Source organism: Oncorhynchus mykiss, chromosome 8 (assembly GCF_013265735.2).
Source record: "Oncorhynchus mykiss isolate Arlee chromosome 8, USDA_OmykA_1.1, whole genome shotgun sequence".
Taxonomy (NCBI): domain Eukaryota; kingdom Metazoa; phylum Chordata; class Actinopteri; order Salmoniformes; family Salmonidae; genus Oncorhynchus; species Oncorhynchus mykiss.
Genome location: NC_048572.1, coordinates 22309856 through 22327651, shown reverse-complemented (window position 1 = coordinate 22327651; position 17796 = coordinate 22309856). Strand labels below are relative to the sequence as shown.

General features: G+C 41.2%; 2 protein-coding genes across 3 annotated transcripts in view; one reads left to right on the top strand and one right to left on the bottom strand.

The window, feature by feature from the left end:
* Positions 1–9159, bottom strand: part of LOC110529613 (scavenger receptor class A member 5) — an 84533-nt gene extending 75374 nt beyond the window's left edge. The window contains exons 1-2 of the mRNA XM_021611970.2: positions 8866–9159; positions 6066–6184 (exon numbers count right to left, since the gene is read on the bottom strand). Coding sequence (XP_021467645.1) covers positions 6066–6177 — 112 coding nt within the window. The 5' untranslated portion in view covers positions 6178–6184; positions 8866–9159. The remainder of the gene's footprint in view (positions 1–6065; positions 6185–8865) is intronic.
* Positions 9160–12046: 2887 nt separating this feature from the next.
* LOC110529612 (sterile alpha motif domain-containing protein 12) lies at positions 12047–17271 on the top strand. 2 transcript variants are annotated; one of them, XM_021611968.2, is made up of 6 exons: positions 12047–12178; positions 12807–12850; positions 13609–13661; positions 14219–14363; positions 14956–15093; positions 15884–17271. In XM_021611968.2, exons 4-6 carry the CDS (start codon positions 14243–14245, stop codon positions 15898–15900), a joined length of 276 nt encoding a protein of 91 aa, XP_021467643.1. In that variant the 5' UTR covers positions 12047–12178; positions 12807–12850; positions 13609–13661; positions 14219–14242; the 3' UTR covers positions 15901–17271. The 2 variants fall into 2 exon arrangements, with proteins under 2 accessions (XP_021467643.1, XP_021467642.1); XM_021611967.2 differs by lacking the exon at positions 13609–13661 and having other exon boundaries at positions 12050–12178.
* Positions 17272–17796: the final 525 nt, after the last annotated feature.

The window sequence follows — 17796 nt, the reverse complement described above, 5'->3', positions numbered from 1 at the left end:
GTCAACTGAATGACTTGTTGCATTGTTGCGGCCATCTCTCATAACATAGACTTTATGAGTGCTAAAAATCCCCCCAAATGATTGTATTATTGTTCTATTAGTACTGACGTAGCGAGTTGGCAGCCTTGATTCTTCACTGGGCTGATATTGTAGTCAGCATGAGGGTCAAAACAAAGTCTGCATGTCTGGCATTTGGCCTGAGATCTATTGGTCACCGCTGCACCGTACTGTACATCACAGGGCTGCCACACAGATACAGAGCAATAATAGCTACAATCGGTAATTTAACCCCTTAACACACTGTCCAGGTCAAACATAAAACTGTCATTGTGGCATTCTAGTTGGGAGTTTTTGTATGTGTCATTTGCTTGTGAGGAAGTTATTTGGATTAAACTGTCGTTGCTGGTCAAATAGGCCCAGAAGTAGGGTGACAGAAGACATCATTATTCAGGCTAAGAAGATCTCAGTCCAATAGGAATCTGATATAAATTCCAAAGTGTCTAATGCTATTAGGTCATGAAGCACATTGTCTTATTTCGGAGGAGACATAAGCCCTGAGAGAGACCAAGGGGAAAGTTTTACACACTTTCATTTATGTTCTCCTGGCAAGCAATCCCAGCCACAAGACTAAAAATGAGTAGTCCCCCCCCCCCCCCAATCCTTCCTTGTCTCTCTTTCTCTCTGTGGAGCATATAGCTCTGAAGTCACAGAGGAGACGTCTCTAGAAGAGAAGGCCCTCAACCGATTTTCCATAAACAGTCTTGAGCCTGCTCTGCAGCCCTACAGCACGGTGGTTTCAATTGTACCAATACAGGTGATGTCATGTCCATAGAGACATGCAATGGATCTGTGCTGCACATATGCTGTGGCTGCTGGGATTCTGTGTGAACAACAACCTTGCAGAAGGGCCGCTCTAGCAGAAGTACACCATTTCTTAAGGCTAAAGAAAACAGAGCTGTTTGAACTGTTCAAATATATGGACTGTATAGAAATGTAGAGGTCATTACATATTTAAGCAGTGCAAACGTAGACCTCGTGCCTTTAAAAAAAATATATATATATATATATTTCACCTTTATTTAACCAGGTAGGCCAGTTGAGAACAAGTTCTCATTTACAACTGCGACCTGGCCAAGATAAATCAAAGAAGTTCGACACATACAATAACACAGAGTTACACATGGAATAAACAAACATACAGTCAATAATACATTTGAAAAAGTATATATACAGTGTGTGCAAATAAGGTAAGATAAGGGAGGTAAGGCAATAAATAAGCCATGGTGGCGAAGTAATTACAACATAGCAATTAAACACTGGAATGGTAGATGTGCAAAAGATGAGTGTGCAAGTAGATATACTGGGATGCAAAGGAGCAAGATAAATAAATAAATACAGTATGGGGATGAGGTAGTTGGATGGGCTATTTACAGATTGGCTATGTACAGGTGCAGTGATCTGTGAGCTGCTCTGACAGCTGGTGCTTAAAGCTAGTGAGGGAGATATGTGTCTCCAGCTTCAGTGATTTTTGCAGTTTGTTCCAGTCATTGGCAGCAGAGAACTGTAAGGAACGGCGGCGAAAGGAGGAATTGGCTTTGGGGATGACCAGTGAGATATACCTGCTGGAGAACATGCTACGGATGGGTGCTGCTATGGTGACCAGTGAGCTGAGATAAGGCGGGGCTTTACCTAGCAAAGACTTATAGATGACCTGGAGCCAGTGAGTTTGGTGACGAGTATGAAGTGAGGGCCAGGCAACAAGAGCATACAGGTCGCAGTGGTGGGTAGTATATGGGGCTTTGGTGACAAAACGGATGGCACTGTGGTAGACTGCATCCAATTTGTTGACTAGAGTGTCGGAGGCTATTTTGTAAATGACATCGCCGAAGTCGAGGACCGGTAGGATCGTCAGTTTTACGAGGGTATGTTTGGCAGCATGAGTAAAGGATGCTTTGTTGTAAAATAGGAAGCCAATTCTAGATTTCATTTTGGATTGGATATGTTTGATGTGAGTCTGGAAGGAGAATTTACAGCCTAACCAGACCCCTAGGCATTTGTAGTTGTCTACATATTCTAAATAAGAACCGTCCGAGTAGTGGTGCTGGACGGGCGGGCAGGTGCGGGCAGCGATTGGTTGAAGAGCATGCATTTAGTTTTACTAGCATTTAAGAGCAGTTGGAGGCCACGGAAGGAGAGTTGTATGGCATTGAAGCTCGTCTGGAGGTTAGTTAGCACAGTGTCCAAGGAGGGGCCAGAAGTATACAGAATGGTGTCATCTGTGTAGAAGTGGATCAGAGAATCACCAGCAGCAAGAGCAACACCATTGATGTATACAGAGAAAAGAGTCGGCCCGAGAATTGAACCCTATGGCACCCCCATAGAGACTGCCAGAGGTCTGGACAACAGGCCCTCCGATTTGACACACTGAACTCTATCAGAGAAGTAGTTGGTGAATCAAGCGAGGCAATCATTTGAGAAACCAAGGCTATTGAGTCTGCCGATAAGAATGTGATGATTGACAGAGTCGAAAGCCTTGGCCAGGTCGTTGAATATGGCTGCACAGTATTGTCTCTTATCGATGGCAGTAATGATATCGTTTAGGACCTTGAGCGTTGCTGAGTTGCACCCATGACCAACTCTGAAACCAGATTGAATAGCGGAGAAGGTACGGTGGAATTCGAATTGGTCGTGATCTATTTGTTAACTTGGCTTTCGAAGACCTTAGAAAGGCATGGTAGGATAGATATAGGTCTGTAGCAGTTTGGGTCTAGAGTGTCTCCCCCTTTGAAAAGGGGGATGACCGCGGCTGCTTTCCAATCTTTGGGAATCTCAGACGATATGAAAGAGAGGGTGAGCAGCATAGTAATAGGGGTTGCAACAATTCCAGCAGATAATTTTAGATAGAGAGGGTCCAGATTGTCTATCCTGGCTGATTTGTAGGGGTCCAGATTTTGCAGCTCTTTCAGAACATCAGCTATCTGGATTTGGGTGAAGGAGAAATGGGGAGGCTTGGGCAAGTTGCTGTGGGGAGTGCAGGGCTGTTGACCGGGGTAGGGGTAGCCAGGTGGAATTCATGGCCAGCCGTAGAAAAATGCTTATTGAAATTCTCAATTATAGTGGATTTATCGGTGGTGACAGTGTTTCCTAGCCTCAGGGCAGTGGGCAGCTGGGAGGAGGTGCTCTTATTCTCCAAGGACTTTACATTGTCCCAGAACTTTTTTTAGTTTGTGCTACAGGATGCAAATGTTAGTGTGAAAAAATGTGAAAGTGCAAGACTTAAAGCACACATTTCCATTTGGAAGTTATGTCACATAAAGGGTGGGTAATTTGACATTTTTCAGTTGAATTTGTCTGCTTACTAAATCACACTAGTTTTCCTGTGAAAAATAATTCATGTAAATAAACCTACCACAGAAAAACGCTGGTGCTTTGTATGGCGTCATGTATATCATATACAGTGCCTTGCGAAAGTATTCGGCCCCTTGAACTTTGCGACCTTTTGCCACATTTCAGGCTTCAAACATAAAGATATAAAACTGTATTTTTTTTGTGAAGAATCAACAACAAGTGGGACACAGTCATGAAGTGGAACGACATTTATTGGATATTTCAAACTTTTTTAACAAATCAAAAACTGAAAAATTGGGCGTGCAAAATTATTCAGCCCCTTTACTTTCAGTGCAGCAAACTCTCTCCAGAAGTTCAGTGAGGATCTCTGAATGATCCAATGTTGACCTAAATGACTAATGATGATAAATACAATCCACTTGTGTGTAATCAAGTCTCCGTATAAATGCACCTGCACTGTGATAGTCTCAGAGGTCCGTCAAAAGCGCAGAGAGCATCATGAAGAACAAGGAACACACCAGGCAGGTCCGAGATACTGTTGTGAAGAAGTTTAAAGCCGGATTTGGATACAAAAAGATTTCCCAAGCTTTAAACATCCCAAGGAGCACTGTGCAAGTGATAATATTGAAATGGAAGGAGTATCAGACCACTGCAAATCTACCAAGACCTGGCCGTCCCTCTAAACTTTCAGCTCATACAAGGAGAAGACTGATCAGAGATGCAGCCAAGAGGCCCATGATCACTCTGGATGAACTGCAGAGATCTACAGCTGAGGTGGGAGACTCTGTCCATAGGACAACAATCAGTCGTATATTGCACAAATCTGGCCTTTATGGAAGAGTGGCAAGAAGAAAGCCATTTCTTAAAGATATCCATAAAATGTGTCATTTAAAGTTTGCCACAAGCCACCTGGGAGACACACCAAACATGTGGAAGAAGGTGAAACCAAAATGGAACTTTTTGGCAACAATGCAAAACGTTATGTTTGGCGTAAAAGCAACACAGCTGAACACACCATCCCCACTGTCAAACATGGTGGTGGCAGCATCATGGCTTGGGCCTGCTTTTCTTCAGCAGGGACAGGGAAGATGGTTAAAATTGATGGGAAGATGGATGGAGCCAAATACAGGACCATTCTGGAAGAAAACCTGATGGCGTCTGCAAAAGACCTGAGACTGGGACAGAGATTTGTCTTCCAACAAGACAATGGTCCAAAACATAAAGCAAAATCTACAATGGAATGGTTCAAAAATAAACATATCCAGGTGTTAGAATGGCCAAGTCAAAGTCCAGACCTGAATCCAATCGAGAATCTGTGGAAAGAACTGAAAACTGCTGTTCACAAATGCTCTCCATCCAACCTCACTGAGGACGAGCTGTTTTGCAAGGAGGAATGGGAAAAAATGTCAGTCTCTCGATGTGCAAAACTGATAGAGACATACCCCAAGCGACTTACAGCTGTAATCGCAGCAAAAGGTGGCGCTACAAAGTATTAACTTAAGGGGGCTGAATAATTTTGCACGCCCAATTTTTCAGTTTTTGATTTGTTAAAAAAGTTTGAAATATCCAATAAATGTCGTTCCACTTCATGATTGTGTCCCACTTGTTGTTGATTCTTCACAAAAAATTACAGTTTTATATCTTTATGTTTGAAGCCTGAAATGTGGCAAAAGGTCGCAAAGTTCAAGGGGGCCGAATACTTTCGCAAGGCACTGTATCCCATTACCATTCACCCTGATATAGCCAATATACATTACAATATTTACTTATCTTAGACATTCGTAGGGGTCAATAAAGTCTAAACACAAGCTGACATCAGGCAATGAGAGAATGAATATTTATAGACATGGAGCAGAACAGAACTTCTACTTTTAAAAATTCCTGCAACATTAAGACATAGACGCTGTAATACATTGGACAGAACACCAAAGAACACAAGTAAATGTGGCATTATGTGGCTGCATGTTCAGCCGGGCTTTTTTTAAGAGGTTTTGTGATGGCAACAGGATCCTTGAATGTTTACAGTGAGTATGCTTGGCAGTTTAGGGACAGATTAGTTGAGTTGGACAAGTAAAAGCCAACTGAATTTGTACCATATCACTGTTAAGGCTGGATAAGCATTTCCCACCAGTGTGGCATGCCGGAGGTCCTAACTTGTGAACACTGTACAGTTGATTTGTTCAACTGCACCTGACCAAGCCCAAGACCCTCACACACTCACACACACAACATACTATCAGCACTTAGTGTTTATTGACCGCTCGCTGAGTGAGAGAACTCGGCAGACTCCCTATATTCAGATTTCCTATATTTACCTTTGCAGTTACAAGCATATCCTCTAAAAAGGCCATGACCAAGTAGGGTGAAAGGGACTCTGCTTGCATCACTCCATGAGTTGAAATATGAGCACATCACATATGGAGGCACAAAATTAGTTCTTACATCAATGGCAGAATTCAAAGACGATTTGAGCCGATTTGGTCATGGCCTTTTTAGAGGTATGCTTGTAACTGCAAATATAAGGAAAAGGGAAAGAGAAATCTGACTCCTGGGGTCTACAGATTTCCCTTACCCAGCAGGTGGTGAAAAAAGCACTAAGTGCTGATAGTATGCTGTGTGTGTGAATGTGTGAGGGTGACCATAAGCCCCTGGGCAAATGTGTGAAAGGTCAAGGGGCAAGGATTTATACAGGACAAGAAGGGAAATGGCTCCTTTACCGTCTTCACACAGGTTGAGCTTTGATAGGTTTCTGCCATCGTAGCCCTCCTCATAAAAGGATCCGTTCTCCCTCTCTTCGTATGTACTCAGGTACATGGCCTTATTCTCCATTCAGGAACTGTAGGGAGGACAAAACAGATTATTTTCATGTGACCAAAGCAATATGTAAGATGTTAGCAATGTATGTTATTTTTCAATAACACAAACTCTAAAGCAAATCAGGGGGAGGAAAATAGGTTTATTCAAAGAGGACAAATCATACGGGGAATTAGATGGTCATTCTCCCCTGTCCTTGGTGATGCTCTCACAGTGATTCTCTCCTGTGGTTCTCTCCAGTGAATCTCTCTCCACAGAACAAAGGAACAGCATGTAGTTTTATAACCCAGTCCTAGCCTGTGGTTGACCAATTAGAATTCCTTGCAATAAAACCTGCCCATGACCAAATAACAAGTATCCTATTTCAGAAGACATATTCCTCCCATGTCTCTGAACCATTGATCAATAATTCCCTATTACAGAATACAACCTCATTTCCATTGATCGTTAGTTCTATTCTCGTACTCTTGTCTCTGCATTGTGTATTTATCTTCGACATATTCTTACAAAGACAACAATATGAGTTCTGTATTTGCATGTAAGTATTTGTTAATTTGTTATAGCACATTTGTTATGGCACATATAATTACAGCCCAAAATATAAAGCAAAGCCCCCCCCCCCCCCCCCCCCATTCCATCAAGCTGCATTTCTCCCCAGTCTTTTTTATCATATTAAGTCTATCTGATCTGTTTCTTATGAGGCATGACTGAGTGTCAATTTCAAATCCTGTTTTAAATCATCCCCAGACCACTAATGTTGCTGCCTGTCAGTGTTGAGGCATTCATTATTAACTTGAAGTTGAAGTGTGGAGGTAGGGTCATAGGTCAAGCACTGTATCCCTGTCTCTCAGACTACTACACATTATTCAAGAGGGCAAAGCTCCACAAGTATTCTTACCGATCTATTACCTTATTATCTTCTCAGCATGGAATACAAAACCAAACTCGGAACTTTTCTCTTTAAAGCAAACAGCAGAGCCTCTAACAATAATGCAAGTGGCATGGATTGAATTATATTAATCCATGACAAGTATATAGAGGATCCAAAACCTCCTGTGCTGCCATCTAGTGCCATAAATCTGACTGTGGTCTATGAGTGAGAAAGAGATAAAATGGCTGACAGTAAACATTCCTAGCTGAACAGCTGTGTGAGAGAGAGAGTGATGCTCCCCCACATTCCTGGGCCACAGCTCAGGCAGACCTATGGACCCCTCCCCTTACAATATGAACCTGTAGCAGCAGGCAAGAAATTCGACCCTTATAAAAAAAACAAATAATCTCCTAGATGTGGGATTAAAGTGCCTTTACAGTATGCTATGCCTGAGAAAACGGTGTAGTTTGGACATCAGTTGGGAATAGGTCAATATTAACCGTGTAATAGAGAATATAATGTGAAATACAGAGACGGATGTGGGACTGTTGAACCAAGTCATTAAAAGGAGCTCAATCTGGACTTTTTCATTAAGCAGCGGGAGTGTCAGTTGACATTTTCGGGCAGACACAGCTATTACCGAACCAGGCTGCTAGGAAACCTGTATGTGATCACCACCGCTGATCATTGTCACCCAATGCAAACTTCTGAGAAAGTACATCCCTTCCAATGCCCAGGAAGCCATCCTGCCATCTCTCACACACCACTGTGTTTTTCCATGGAGGCAGGGCAGTGGTAGGCTCCAGACATCTTTCCTTTGGAATTGGAAGCTACTTTAAACGTCTTCCATGGTATTGCTCTACCTGGCAATGAGTGAGACATGTGATGTCTCCTCAGATACAGGAACAAACACATGAGCATGTCCAATCTCCATGAGAAACTTCTTTGTGTATCATGAAAAATAAAGTCTCAAGGCAAAGGGAGAGGATAAAGCCCTCCATCCATCATTGTGACAAAAAAAGCCCACACTGTGATTTTTGACTATGCCATAGTAATGTTTGCCTTCTCTCTGCCAACCAGGAAGGTCTGAATAGACATAGACTAGACACGCTGAGAACGTCCACACACGGATGGTGACCGAATCTAAAGGAGAGAAAACAATTAAAATGTCCAATGGCCCAGCGCGTACCTCACAGCTGAGTGGCCTCTCTGTGGAGTGAGTGCACGATGTCAGCAGAGCTCAGCGGTGTGGTCTCAGAGGTCTCACATGAGCGGGAGCTTTTATAGAGAGACATCCCGTATCCATCCGTCCGTGTGGAATTAACCCATTTCCCAGTTAATTAAACGCGCGGACACTTCACCCATGAGTGGAGAAATATAAAAACAAAAACTTTCGGATATGCATTTTCTTGGCATTAAGTCAACAAGGAACAGACTCATTTGTTTGTGGTTCAATTGGATACCAGAGCACAGGTGTAAAATAATATGGCCATAATATAATTCAGATGTCATTATGGAGACGCTACTGTAGCGTCTCCATAATTGCATCTGAATTATATTATTGCTACATTATTTGGGGCCATCTAATTTCTATTTGTGGGAATTCAAAATTCATTCAACAGAATTGTCTCGTTTTGTAGTGCAATTTCAAGGTCATGATGCAAAAATACTGAACATGATTTATCTATGGACATAATCAAGTGAATGTAAAAGGTTTTCGGGGATAAATGCATTTCAGGTTCACTTTGTTGATGTCTTCAAATGAACACACAACAGGTAACAAAACTAGACTACACAAATTGACGGACCATTTGGAAAAGTTTGTCACTCACCTTGTCAAAGTTGTGACTAAAAAGTATAACAGATGCAAATGTCTCATCTCTAATTTCAATTTAAAAAGGGTGCATGTTTTCCCAATGGCATCTCAATAAACGTTTCCTTTCAACATAAAACAGTTCACTCAAGTTTCGCTCTCCCAGTAGCTAGATAAGCGCAGCGTGGAGATCCGTGCACCAGCCAGTCTGTGATGCTTGGGTGAATTAATCCCTTTTTAAAAGTGTAGTGTAGGCATGGAGACTACGATGTGGCTAATACCCCTGCCTGGACAACTCTGACTAGATGCATTCTTACCTCATTCTATATATAGTATCTAGTTGCTGTATTTATACGCCTGGGGCAGGGCAGCGTCCAGTATAAATTATGTACCGTGGTAAAACTTGTACAGATTTTTGAACAAATACGCCCTCCTCTGAGCATTTAAGCATGGTACATAACAGAAAAGGTGCATTCCATCTCTACAGATCTTATATAAATACTAGTTCAAAGTTGTAATGTCACGAACAGTGAAATGCTTTGGTTGCAAGCTCCAAACTACCCTCCTATACTAATTCCTGATAAACGACATATATTATAGATAGGTCCAGTGGCGACCCGTCATTTCGCGCTCCACCTTTCTAGCAACAAAAAAGTCTGCAAAGCTGTCGTCAAGGCAAAGGGTGGCTACTTTGAAGAATCTCAAATATCAAATACATTTAGATTTGTTTAACACTTTTTTGGTTACTATATGATCCATACGCGTTATTTCATAGTATTGATGTCTTCACTATTATTCTATAATGTAGAAAATAGAAACATTTAAGAAAAACCCTGGAATGAGCACAGTATGTGTCCAAACCGTTTTTTTTTTATTGGGGGAGGGGGGGGGGGGGGGGGGGGGGGGGGCTGTTTTGCATGTTATTTTGGCATTTATAAGTGTCACATATCGGTTTGCAAACATTGTTTTTTTCAAAGTTGCATACAAACTTTGTCTCTTTTTTGCTTTCTTGAGTAAGGCTGCTTCAAAATGCAGGTGTTTCAACCTATCAGTCCTTTCTGTGGTGGTGGTGCAGCCAGAGGAAAATATGGAGCGTAAGTGTTGGTAATGTTCTCCAGTTGTGCTGTGATTGGCTCAGTGTTCTGTCACTCATGGGGACACTACCTTAAATCTAAGGGTAGAGATAGAAAATTCAAGCCCTTTGGGTGCTGCCATAGTTACATTAGAAGTGCCCATCCAAGAAGGCTCAAGGTCATTGGCCACAGATAAATATGACATCATATCACATTATATCTACAGCAGCTTTGATTGGACTGATCATGTCAACATCATACTTTCAAAATCTTAGCTAGCAAGCTAGCAGTCATCATCATGAATCAAGTTGACAATCTACTGGCAAATCCTTTTTAATCCTTGTCATATGAAGAGAAATAATGAAGAGAAATGATAGATAAAACGTATCGGTGCTCATCGGCCATTGGACATAAAGATTACACAACAAGTTGGAAATCGTAAATTCAACAATGAGTGGTTTGGAAGGAATCAGTGGCTAACTGCAAGCATTGCAAAGCAATCATTAGTCTGCTATTCAGTGGAGTGTGTGTGTGGTCCCAAGTCTGGGTTTAAGGGTCTCTTGTCCAAGAATAAACATTCAACATTGTTCAAGGTGTCAATCCAGCATGACTTCTGCCACACTCAAAACAACTGTTAGCTCAGAGCTAGGAAATCTGACTTCAGTGAGTTCAAGACAACTGGGAACTCAGATTTTTTTATTGCTCTGACTGGGAAAATATGTTTTGAACAGTCACCCAACTCGGAATTGCAAGTCTGGAACTAGGGCCTCTCTAGAGCTCCGACCTGAAGATCCCTGACGTCATCATGATTCAACCTTGTTTTTTTCAGAGTTCCCAGTTGTTTTGAAAGCACCATAAATCCAGAGAATTCCAGACTTTGATGACAAAGTTTGATGACAGAATTTGCCCACAAAGGACCACCGGCCACCTTCCTTTTGAAGTGAGCACAGCACAAAAACGTGAGTCCAAAAATGTATTTTATGCTGCTGCATAAATGATGTAATATGCCAGGGATATGTGTATACTGTAGCTAAGAAAGTAATACTAAGTGTATAATGTGTTAATAGCTGTTAATAGCCCATGTGCCTCACCCTAATAATTGGGTCCCCTTTCCTTTCTTGAGTGGCGCAGCAGTCTAAGGTACCGCATCTCAGTGCTAGAGGTGTCACTACAGACCCTGGTTCAATTCCAGGCTGTATCACAACCGGCCGTGATTTTCTTTTATTGCCTAGTTCTGACTTGGTGGTGCACATGTAGACTATAGCCTGTTTTATAGAAATGTAATCATCAAATATTGTAAGAGCTTTCATTGTCTGCTTATATGCCCCTTTATTTATCCTACAGTTCTGACTTGGTGTACAGGGAGAACACTGTAAGAACAGCCCATGTTCTGAATTCTGTTTCTGTACATTTCAAAAGTGCTGAACAAATAGCTATATTGAATATGTCCGTCCTAGTTCGCTCATTAATGTCTTAATCGAAATTACGGATTGCCTCTTACCTGCTCGTCGTCCCCTTATGCCATAGTTAGTACATCTCAATTGTCAGTAGAAACAACATTTGTTTTGGCAAATCAGCCATATCAGCTATGTTTTTTTTAATGCAGTAAATGAGGCTGAATTAACTGTTTGGCTGCCAGACAAGGCTCTGCTGATAGCCAGCGTAGCAGTGGTAAGGTGTTGGGATTGCTGTTGGGACTCTGCTGTTGGGACAGCTTTATGTAGGCCCTAACAGTGTATGAGCACCGTTTGTCAACGTTATAGTGCAATTAATGTATTGTTTAGTGTTGTGTTGTGTTGTGTAATGGGTTTGCTGGCATGCATTAAAAACTTCTTCTTTTTTTTGCCCCACCAAGATTTACATGTTAAAATAGCAACTGGATAGGTCTATATTTTCTGAGGAAAAATAATGAACTATTCTTTTTGAAAGCCCTCAAAAGAGATAAAATAACCTAATGTTAATGTCTTTAGGCTTATGCTGTAAACATGACTCTGTAGGCCGAGTAGATACATAGCCTAAATGAAGCATGGTCGTCATGAAATACCTTTATTCCCTCTGCATGAAATCTGATTTTATTTGGATGATAATGGTTGTGGTCCAAGATCACCTTTTAGGAAGAGTTCCTTCCACACGAGGGAGCCCCCGAGTAGTGGTTATTCCTCCAGCCAGCTGTGCACTGAACCAGCCCCAGCCTACAACCACGGCAGCACGCTGGCTTGGCTGACTCAGAGACAGGAAGGGTTGGGCACAATGGGACAGGTAAGAGGCTGATATGACTGCCGATAAAACGATTAACTGTACTTGACTAAACACTACAATAGCTATTAATGTTACTTTTACTATCATGAATGTCAAGTCTAGTGCATATAAGTTAAGTGAATAATACGAAGGCAGGAAATAACAATGACTACAAAAGTGTGCCTTACCTGCGCTAGGCTTACTTACAAATGCGACGTGGTAGCATTTACAGTAGAGTTTATAGTAGTAGTACTAGTAAATACATAGTTACAATAGAATAGGCTACCGATTAGTTTCAACAGTTTTCTGTCCCTTTGTCTGTCTTTATCAACAGATTTCCCTCAGTGCAGTACACTTCCTGTGAATGGCATAGGCTACTATTACCGTACTGACTAGCATACAGTATGGTGTGCAGCAAAATATAAATACAAATTACAACCATACCTGGAATAAAGTTATATCATTAATTCAATGTATACCTGTGTAGAATTTTAAAGATTATACAGTATAATGTCATTGAAATGACCATGAGTACTAGAATATGGGAAGTTAGAATGTTCTGTGGTATTATATATCACCACAAGATGGTGTATTTGTCACGTTGGGCACATGTTTCTGACCATAAGATATATACTTATTGTTTACCCAGGTCCAGCAAAACATGAGTAGGCCTGCAAACAACAGCTGTTGAAGGTTTGTTAAATTACTTGGCAAGTTTGATTTATTAGCTGAGCAAGGTGCACCTATGCACTTGACTTTGATGACCTCCTCTCAGAGAGATTAATCAACTTCCTCTCATTTTCCTTCCTTTTATCTTGCTGTCTCGTTCTGTCTTTATTCCACGCACCATACAATGTTTGTTGAACCTTTTTCCTAGAACATTCTAGTCTCGCAGCGCTTTACGCTAAAACTTTGATGTAATATTTGATTCGGTATGAGTCTTAAACTTCAGTGACATTTACTCTAAACCTTGTTGCCTCATACTCCGTCCGGTCCGTCCGGTCCGAGATTTGGGGTAGGGAGTAATGGTCAATATGCACAGGATATCTTTTTCACAGCTTAGATCTCGTCTCTCCAGTGTCATGTGATTAATCCAGGATGTATTGTAAGGAATTGAATACTCTCCACTTCATCTTTGAATCACGCAGAACATTGAATTACACACACCAGTCAGAAATGCACTGGGTCAGAGTATGTGGTTTCATGTGGGTTTGATCAGGAAGATGGTGATGCAATTCTTCTGGAAAGCAGCAAGACTGATAAAGGTGTTTCTCTGATGAGATTATGTTTTATACATGATGTTGTGTTGTGGTTTGTGTACAGATGTCAAAGTCTAATCCCACAGCCCCTAGCTCTTGGGAACAGATCCTACTGCAACATTTCATACAGTGTTTACAGCTTTCTTTGCATAGGCAGTAAAAACAGGCATTTACATTTGAGTCTTTTTGCAGATGCTCTCATCCAGAACAACTTACATTTAGAGCATTCATCTCAAGATAGCTGGGTGAGACAACGATATATCAGTTGTAGTAATTAAGTTATCAGCAAAGACAGCACTAGTAGGAAAAGACAAGTGGAATATTTACTAATATACAAGTGGAGAGATTTCCTGCTTTTCCTGTCCTCTTAATGAAAGGTTTCTCACTGTCTCGTCTGGCTGTCCAGTAATTACTCATATGGGAGCTCGTTCCTGCCAACATCATAGATTAGTCTCTTCATTAAATCAGTAAAACATTCCTATATTTCCAACATGGCAAAAACAAGACAGTGCCCCACAGCATGTAAAGGCCAAATAAACATTGATGCAGCTCTATAAAAGTTACTGGCTTAGCCCCAGGGAAATGGCTGAGGAAATAGTACTATAATGAATTTGACATACAAAAGCAACCATCTCATAACATTAACGACTGCAGTATTCTGCTTTTTTTCCCTAAGATATTGCATAATTAATCAACTTCAAATTGTCATTGCCACTTTTTGAGAAATGTATATAAGTAAGGGATGCATAGTCTCAGATTTATACTAGATACTTCTGACTTTCTCCTTCCCTGACATATACAGTGCAGCCCAGATAATAACACCAGAATGAGCCTCCCCAAAAGGGTCTCCCTCTGGACCGTGGTGGATGTGTTTGACTGGGTCAAGGAGCAGTACCCCAACCAAAAGAGTGTCCTCCAAGTGGCCATCTTCAAGCATGACATATCCGGTAGCTATCTTCAGTAGCTCTTCTACTTACCAAATCTTGCCTTAGTACAAAACAACCTACAGTATATTCATGTACATCAGTCATCATTAATAGACTGCTATTATTATTATTTTTAAAGTGAATATATATGATATTTTATCCCAGGCTTACTTCAGCCCTGTACTGTATAAGTAACGGATGCCTGCAGAGAGTTCTGGACCCCACATAATGACCTGGAATATTAATCTTCCCAGTTACTGTCAAACCTCTACAACCCACACAGCTCATTCGCAGTCAGTACTGTTGTAATGTTGCATCAGGAAATCCTTGTCAAAAACATGCAGAAAAACAACTGTTGTATGAGTAATAAAACCTTATGTCCTTAGGCTTAAATCCTGGGACAGAAGTTTTGCCCACCGTGGGCTAAGTCCATTTGAATTCAAGTTAATTTAGGAATGGAATTTGACCCATAATTCAAGTTCATCATGTAATATGAAATCCATTCAATTTGAAATCCATGCTCCCAGCCTTATTTGACTGGCATCATTTTGCTTCCTTCTCTAGTAGCCTCCCCTCACCACCTCTCTTGCCTTCTTGCTCTGTCCCTCCCCAGGCCGAGCTCTGCTGAGGATGGGTGAACACCAATTGGAGAGGATGGGGGTGGAGGTGGAGCATCTTCAGGAGATCCTACTGGACATCCTTCTCCTCAGGGTCCAGGAGGAACTTGAGAACCTTAACGACATCTTCTCTGGTGAGGAACAAACATCCATTCTACCGTCTCCTTTTAAACTTCATCAGGAATTCAGTTGTAGCCAATATCAACGACTTCTTCTCTGGTGAAAACCTAACTTTACTTTATTATCTAAAACTGCATCAGAAAGGGACAGACATCTACTGTGTCCTCTTAGATGGCTTCAGGAGTTCACTTGTACACTCTTAGAAAAAGGGTGCTATCTAGGACCTAAAATGTTTCTTTGGTTGTCCCCATAGGAGAACCCTTTGAAGAACCCTTTTTGGTTCCAGGTAAAAACCTTTTAAGTTCCATGTAGGACCCTTTCCACAGAGGATTCTACATGGAAAGCAAAAAGGTTCTACATGAAACCAAAAAGGGTTCTCCGTGGAACCAAAAAAGGTTATCCTATGGGGACAGCTAAAGAACCCTTTAGGAACCTTTTTGGAAGAGTGTAGCCTATATACCCAAAGTCACTCACAGGAGGTTGCATTATCAGCCAACATGATTGACAGACATGTATTTCAGCAAGAGGACTAGCTTAGAGACACCTGCCAAGAATAGATTGGCATCGAATGAGAAGAGAGAGAGGTGAAAACCTCAGATGAACAGTACTATTCAACTGAACTGAAAATAAAATAATTAAATTGGCTTTGTTTGGCATGGATACAAGATAGCTATAGATTAAACAAGTTCAAGTTCAAAATATAGATACAATAAATTCACAATGGTCTTCGTTCAATGTGGTACGTATGCTTGCATATTTCAAATGTATTTTTAACCAAATGTATTTTTATCTCTCGTTCTCTAGAGTGTTTCTCTTCATGACTATAACAGAAGAAGAGGTCTGAGATATCATTATTTAGTCCATCTACGGTGTGGAGGACTAGAGAAGAAAAAATACATTTGCTTTCAGTAGTCATTGACCTGAAGAAGGCGGCCAGATTGGTTTTGGCATGGTTGTAGTTTTACTGACACGTCTGTGAATCAAGCCCTTACCCCTCGCTCTGCGCTGCTCTTGTGGTCTTATTTTTCACAATACTCAATACACTATGTGGCAGCTATTGCAGAGGGAGAACATCATTCCCCACTTGAACAGGGGATACAGTGCATCCCTCATCTGGACTAAATGTTGCAATCCCATACCAAGCAGTGATTTGGCTAGCTAATGGCCTGTTATATTACTCTCAGGAGACCCTGTGTGAATTAGAATGGAGAGTAAGTAAATTAGTCCTGAGTTTAATGCAGGGACACATGGCCATAATTTAGATAACAACCCAAATGCTGCTCAAACCTATTAGGCCCTACACAGGGAACATAATAGGATCATTTAATGGGAAATTTCTGGCAGAGACAAAATGGCTTTAAAGTTTTATGTATTTGCTTATATAGTTTTATGTTGGAGTAGGAATGTTGTGTCTGACTGAAACTCGTCTTTATTTAGCTTTTGTTGCTCCACACCTCATGTTTGTAAGACGTCAGCAGTTTTTCTGTCTGTCAAATACAATGCAATGTCTAGCAAATCTTTAAATGGAACACAACTACGCATAGAATCCCTCCAGTATGACTACCCAGCTAGGAATGTACTCTATGCAGATATATCCTATTTTATTTGCTCCGGGAACACATTCATATAAACAGTTCATTGTGTAATCATGTGCTTGCTTAAATTGCTCAGAGATAACAGTTTTGCATATTAAGTGGAGCAAATGAAAGGGCTACGTTTGCAAATACAAAATCTTTTTATGTTTCAAATCCTCCTTCCTCAGAGAAATTCCTCCCCAGACGTAAATGTCCTGTCCATTGTATAATGATAACGTTTGTTTGCTCCAGTTTGAAGTATTTTGGTGCATCCCTAAGGTTCTGCACGTTTCATTAGACACTACATGCACATGAAAAACTGCAGGACTGTCAAATCTGAGCTCAAACAGTACCTTAGCAAAGCATACAACGCAGTTCAACTCCAAACCACTATACCTGTATTATAGTGTAATGTTTTCATAAACAGGAAACGCTATGTTTAGACATCCATTTGCTATCCAGCCTAGAACACAGGAGAGAAACAAGTTACTCCAGTGAAGAGATGAGGATGAAATGTCACGAGGGTGTTTAGTGGGTGAATCTGTGGATGAACCCTATTTAGTGCATGAGTCTGACCTGACAGCTCATATTTGCTAATAAAGACCAAATCTGATCATTGTTCATTTGAAATAATTGTCTTCGCTGATAATTATATAAAAATCAATGTGTAGAATCAGCCAGTGGCCTAAATCTTGAGAGACACACTGGTGCCCTCAGACAATGTCCATTTGTCTCTATTACATGACTCGTCACGATACATCATCCCACTTCCACACACACTTGTCAGACAACCCAAACTTTAAATCTCCTCCTACTTTTAAAGGGCAGCCAGAAAACAGAGGACAGCAGAAAGCAAGCAAAAACACATTGCTCAGTGAAAGTAACACCTCTAGGGGAACATTGCTTTTTTTTCTTTGTTCAGTAATCCAGCTCCTGAAAAGCCCAGCCCAGGCCTGGCATGCTGAATCTGATGTGCCCCATAAAAGGACTGTTTACATTTCCTCACCTTCCATGGACATTAGCAAGTGCTGAGCCTGTGGCTCTAGAGTCCCAGTGGGGGGCACACCAAATTAGACAGGCTGATTAATGTCCCTCAGAGATGCATGGCATTTGATTTCCTCCATTCAGGGCGATGGTGCATCA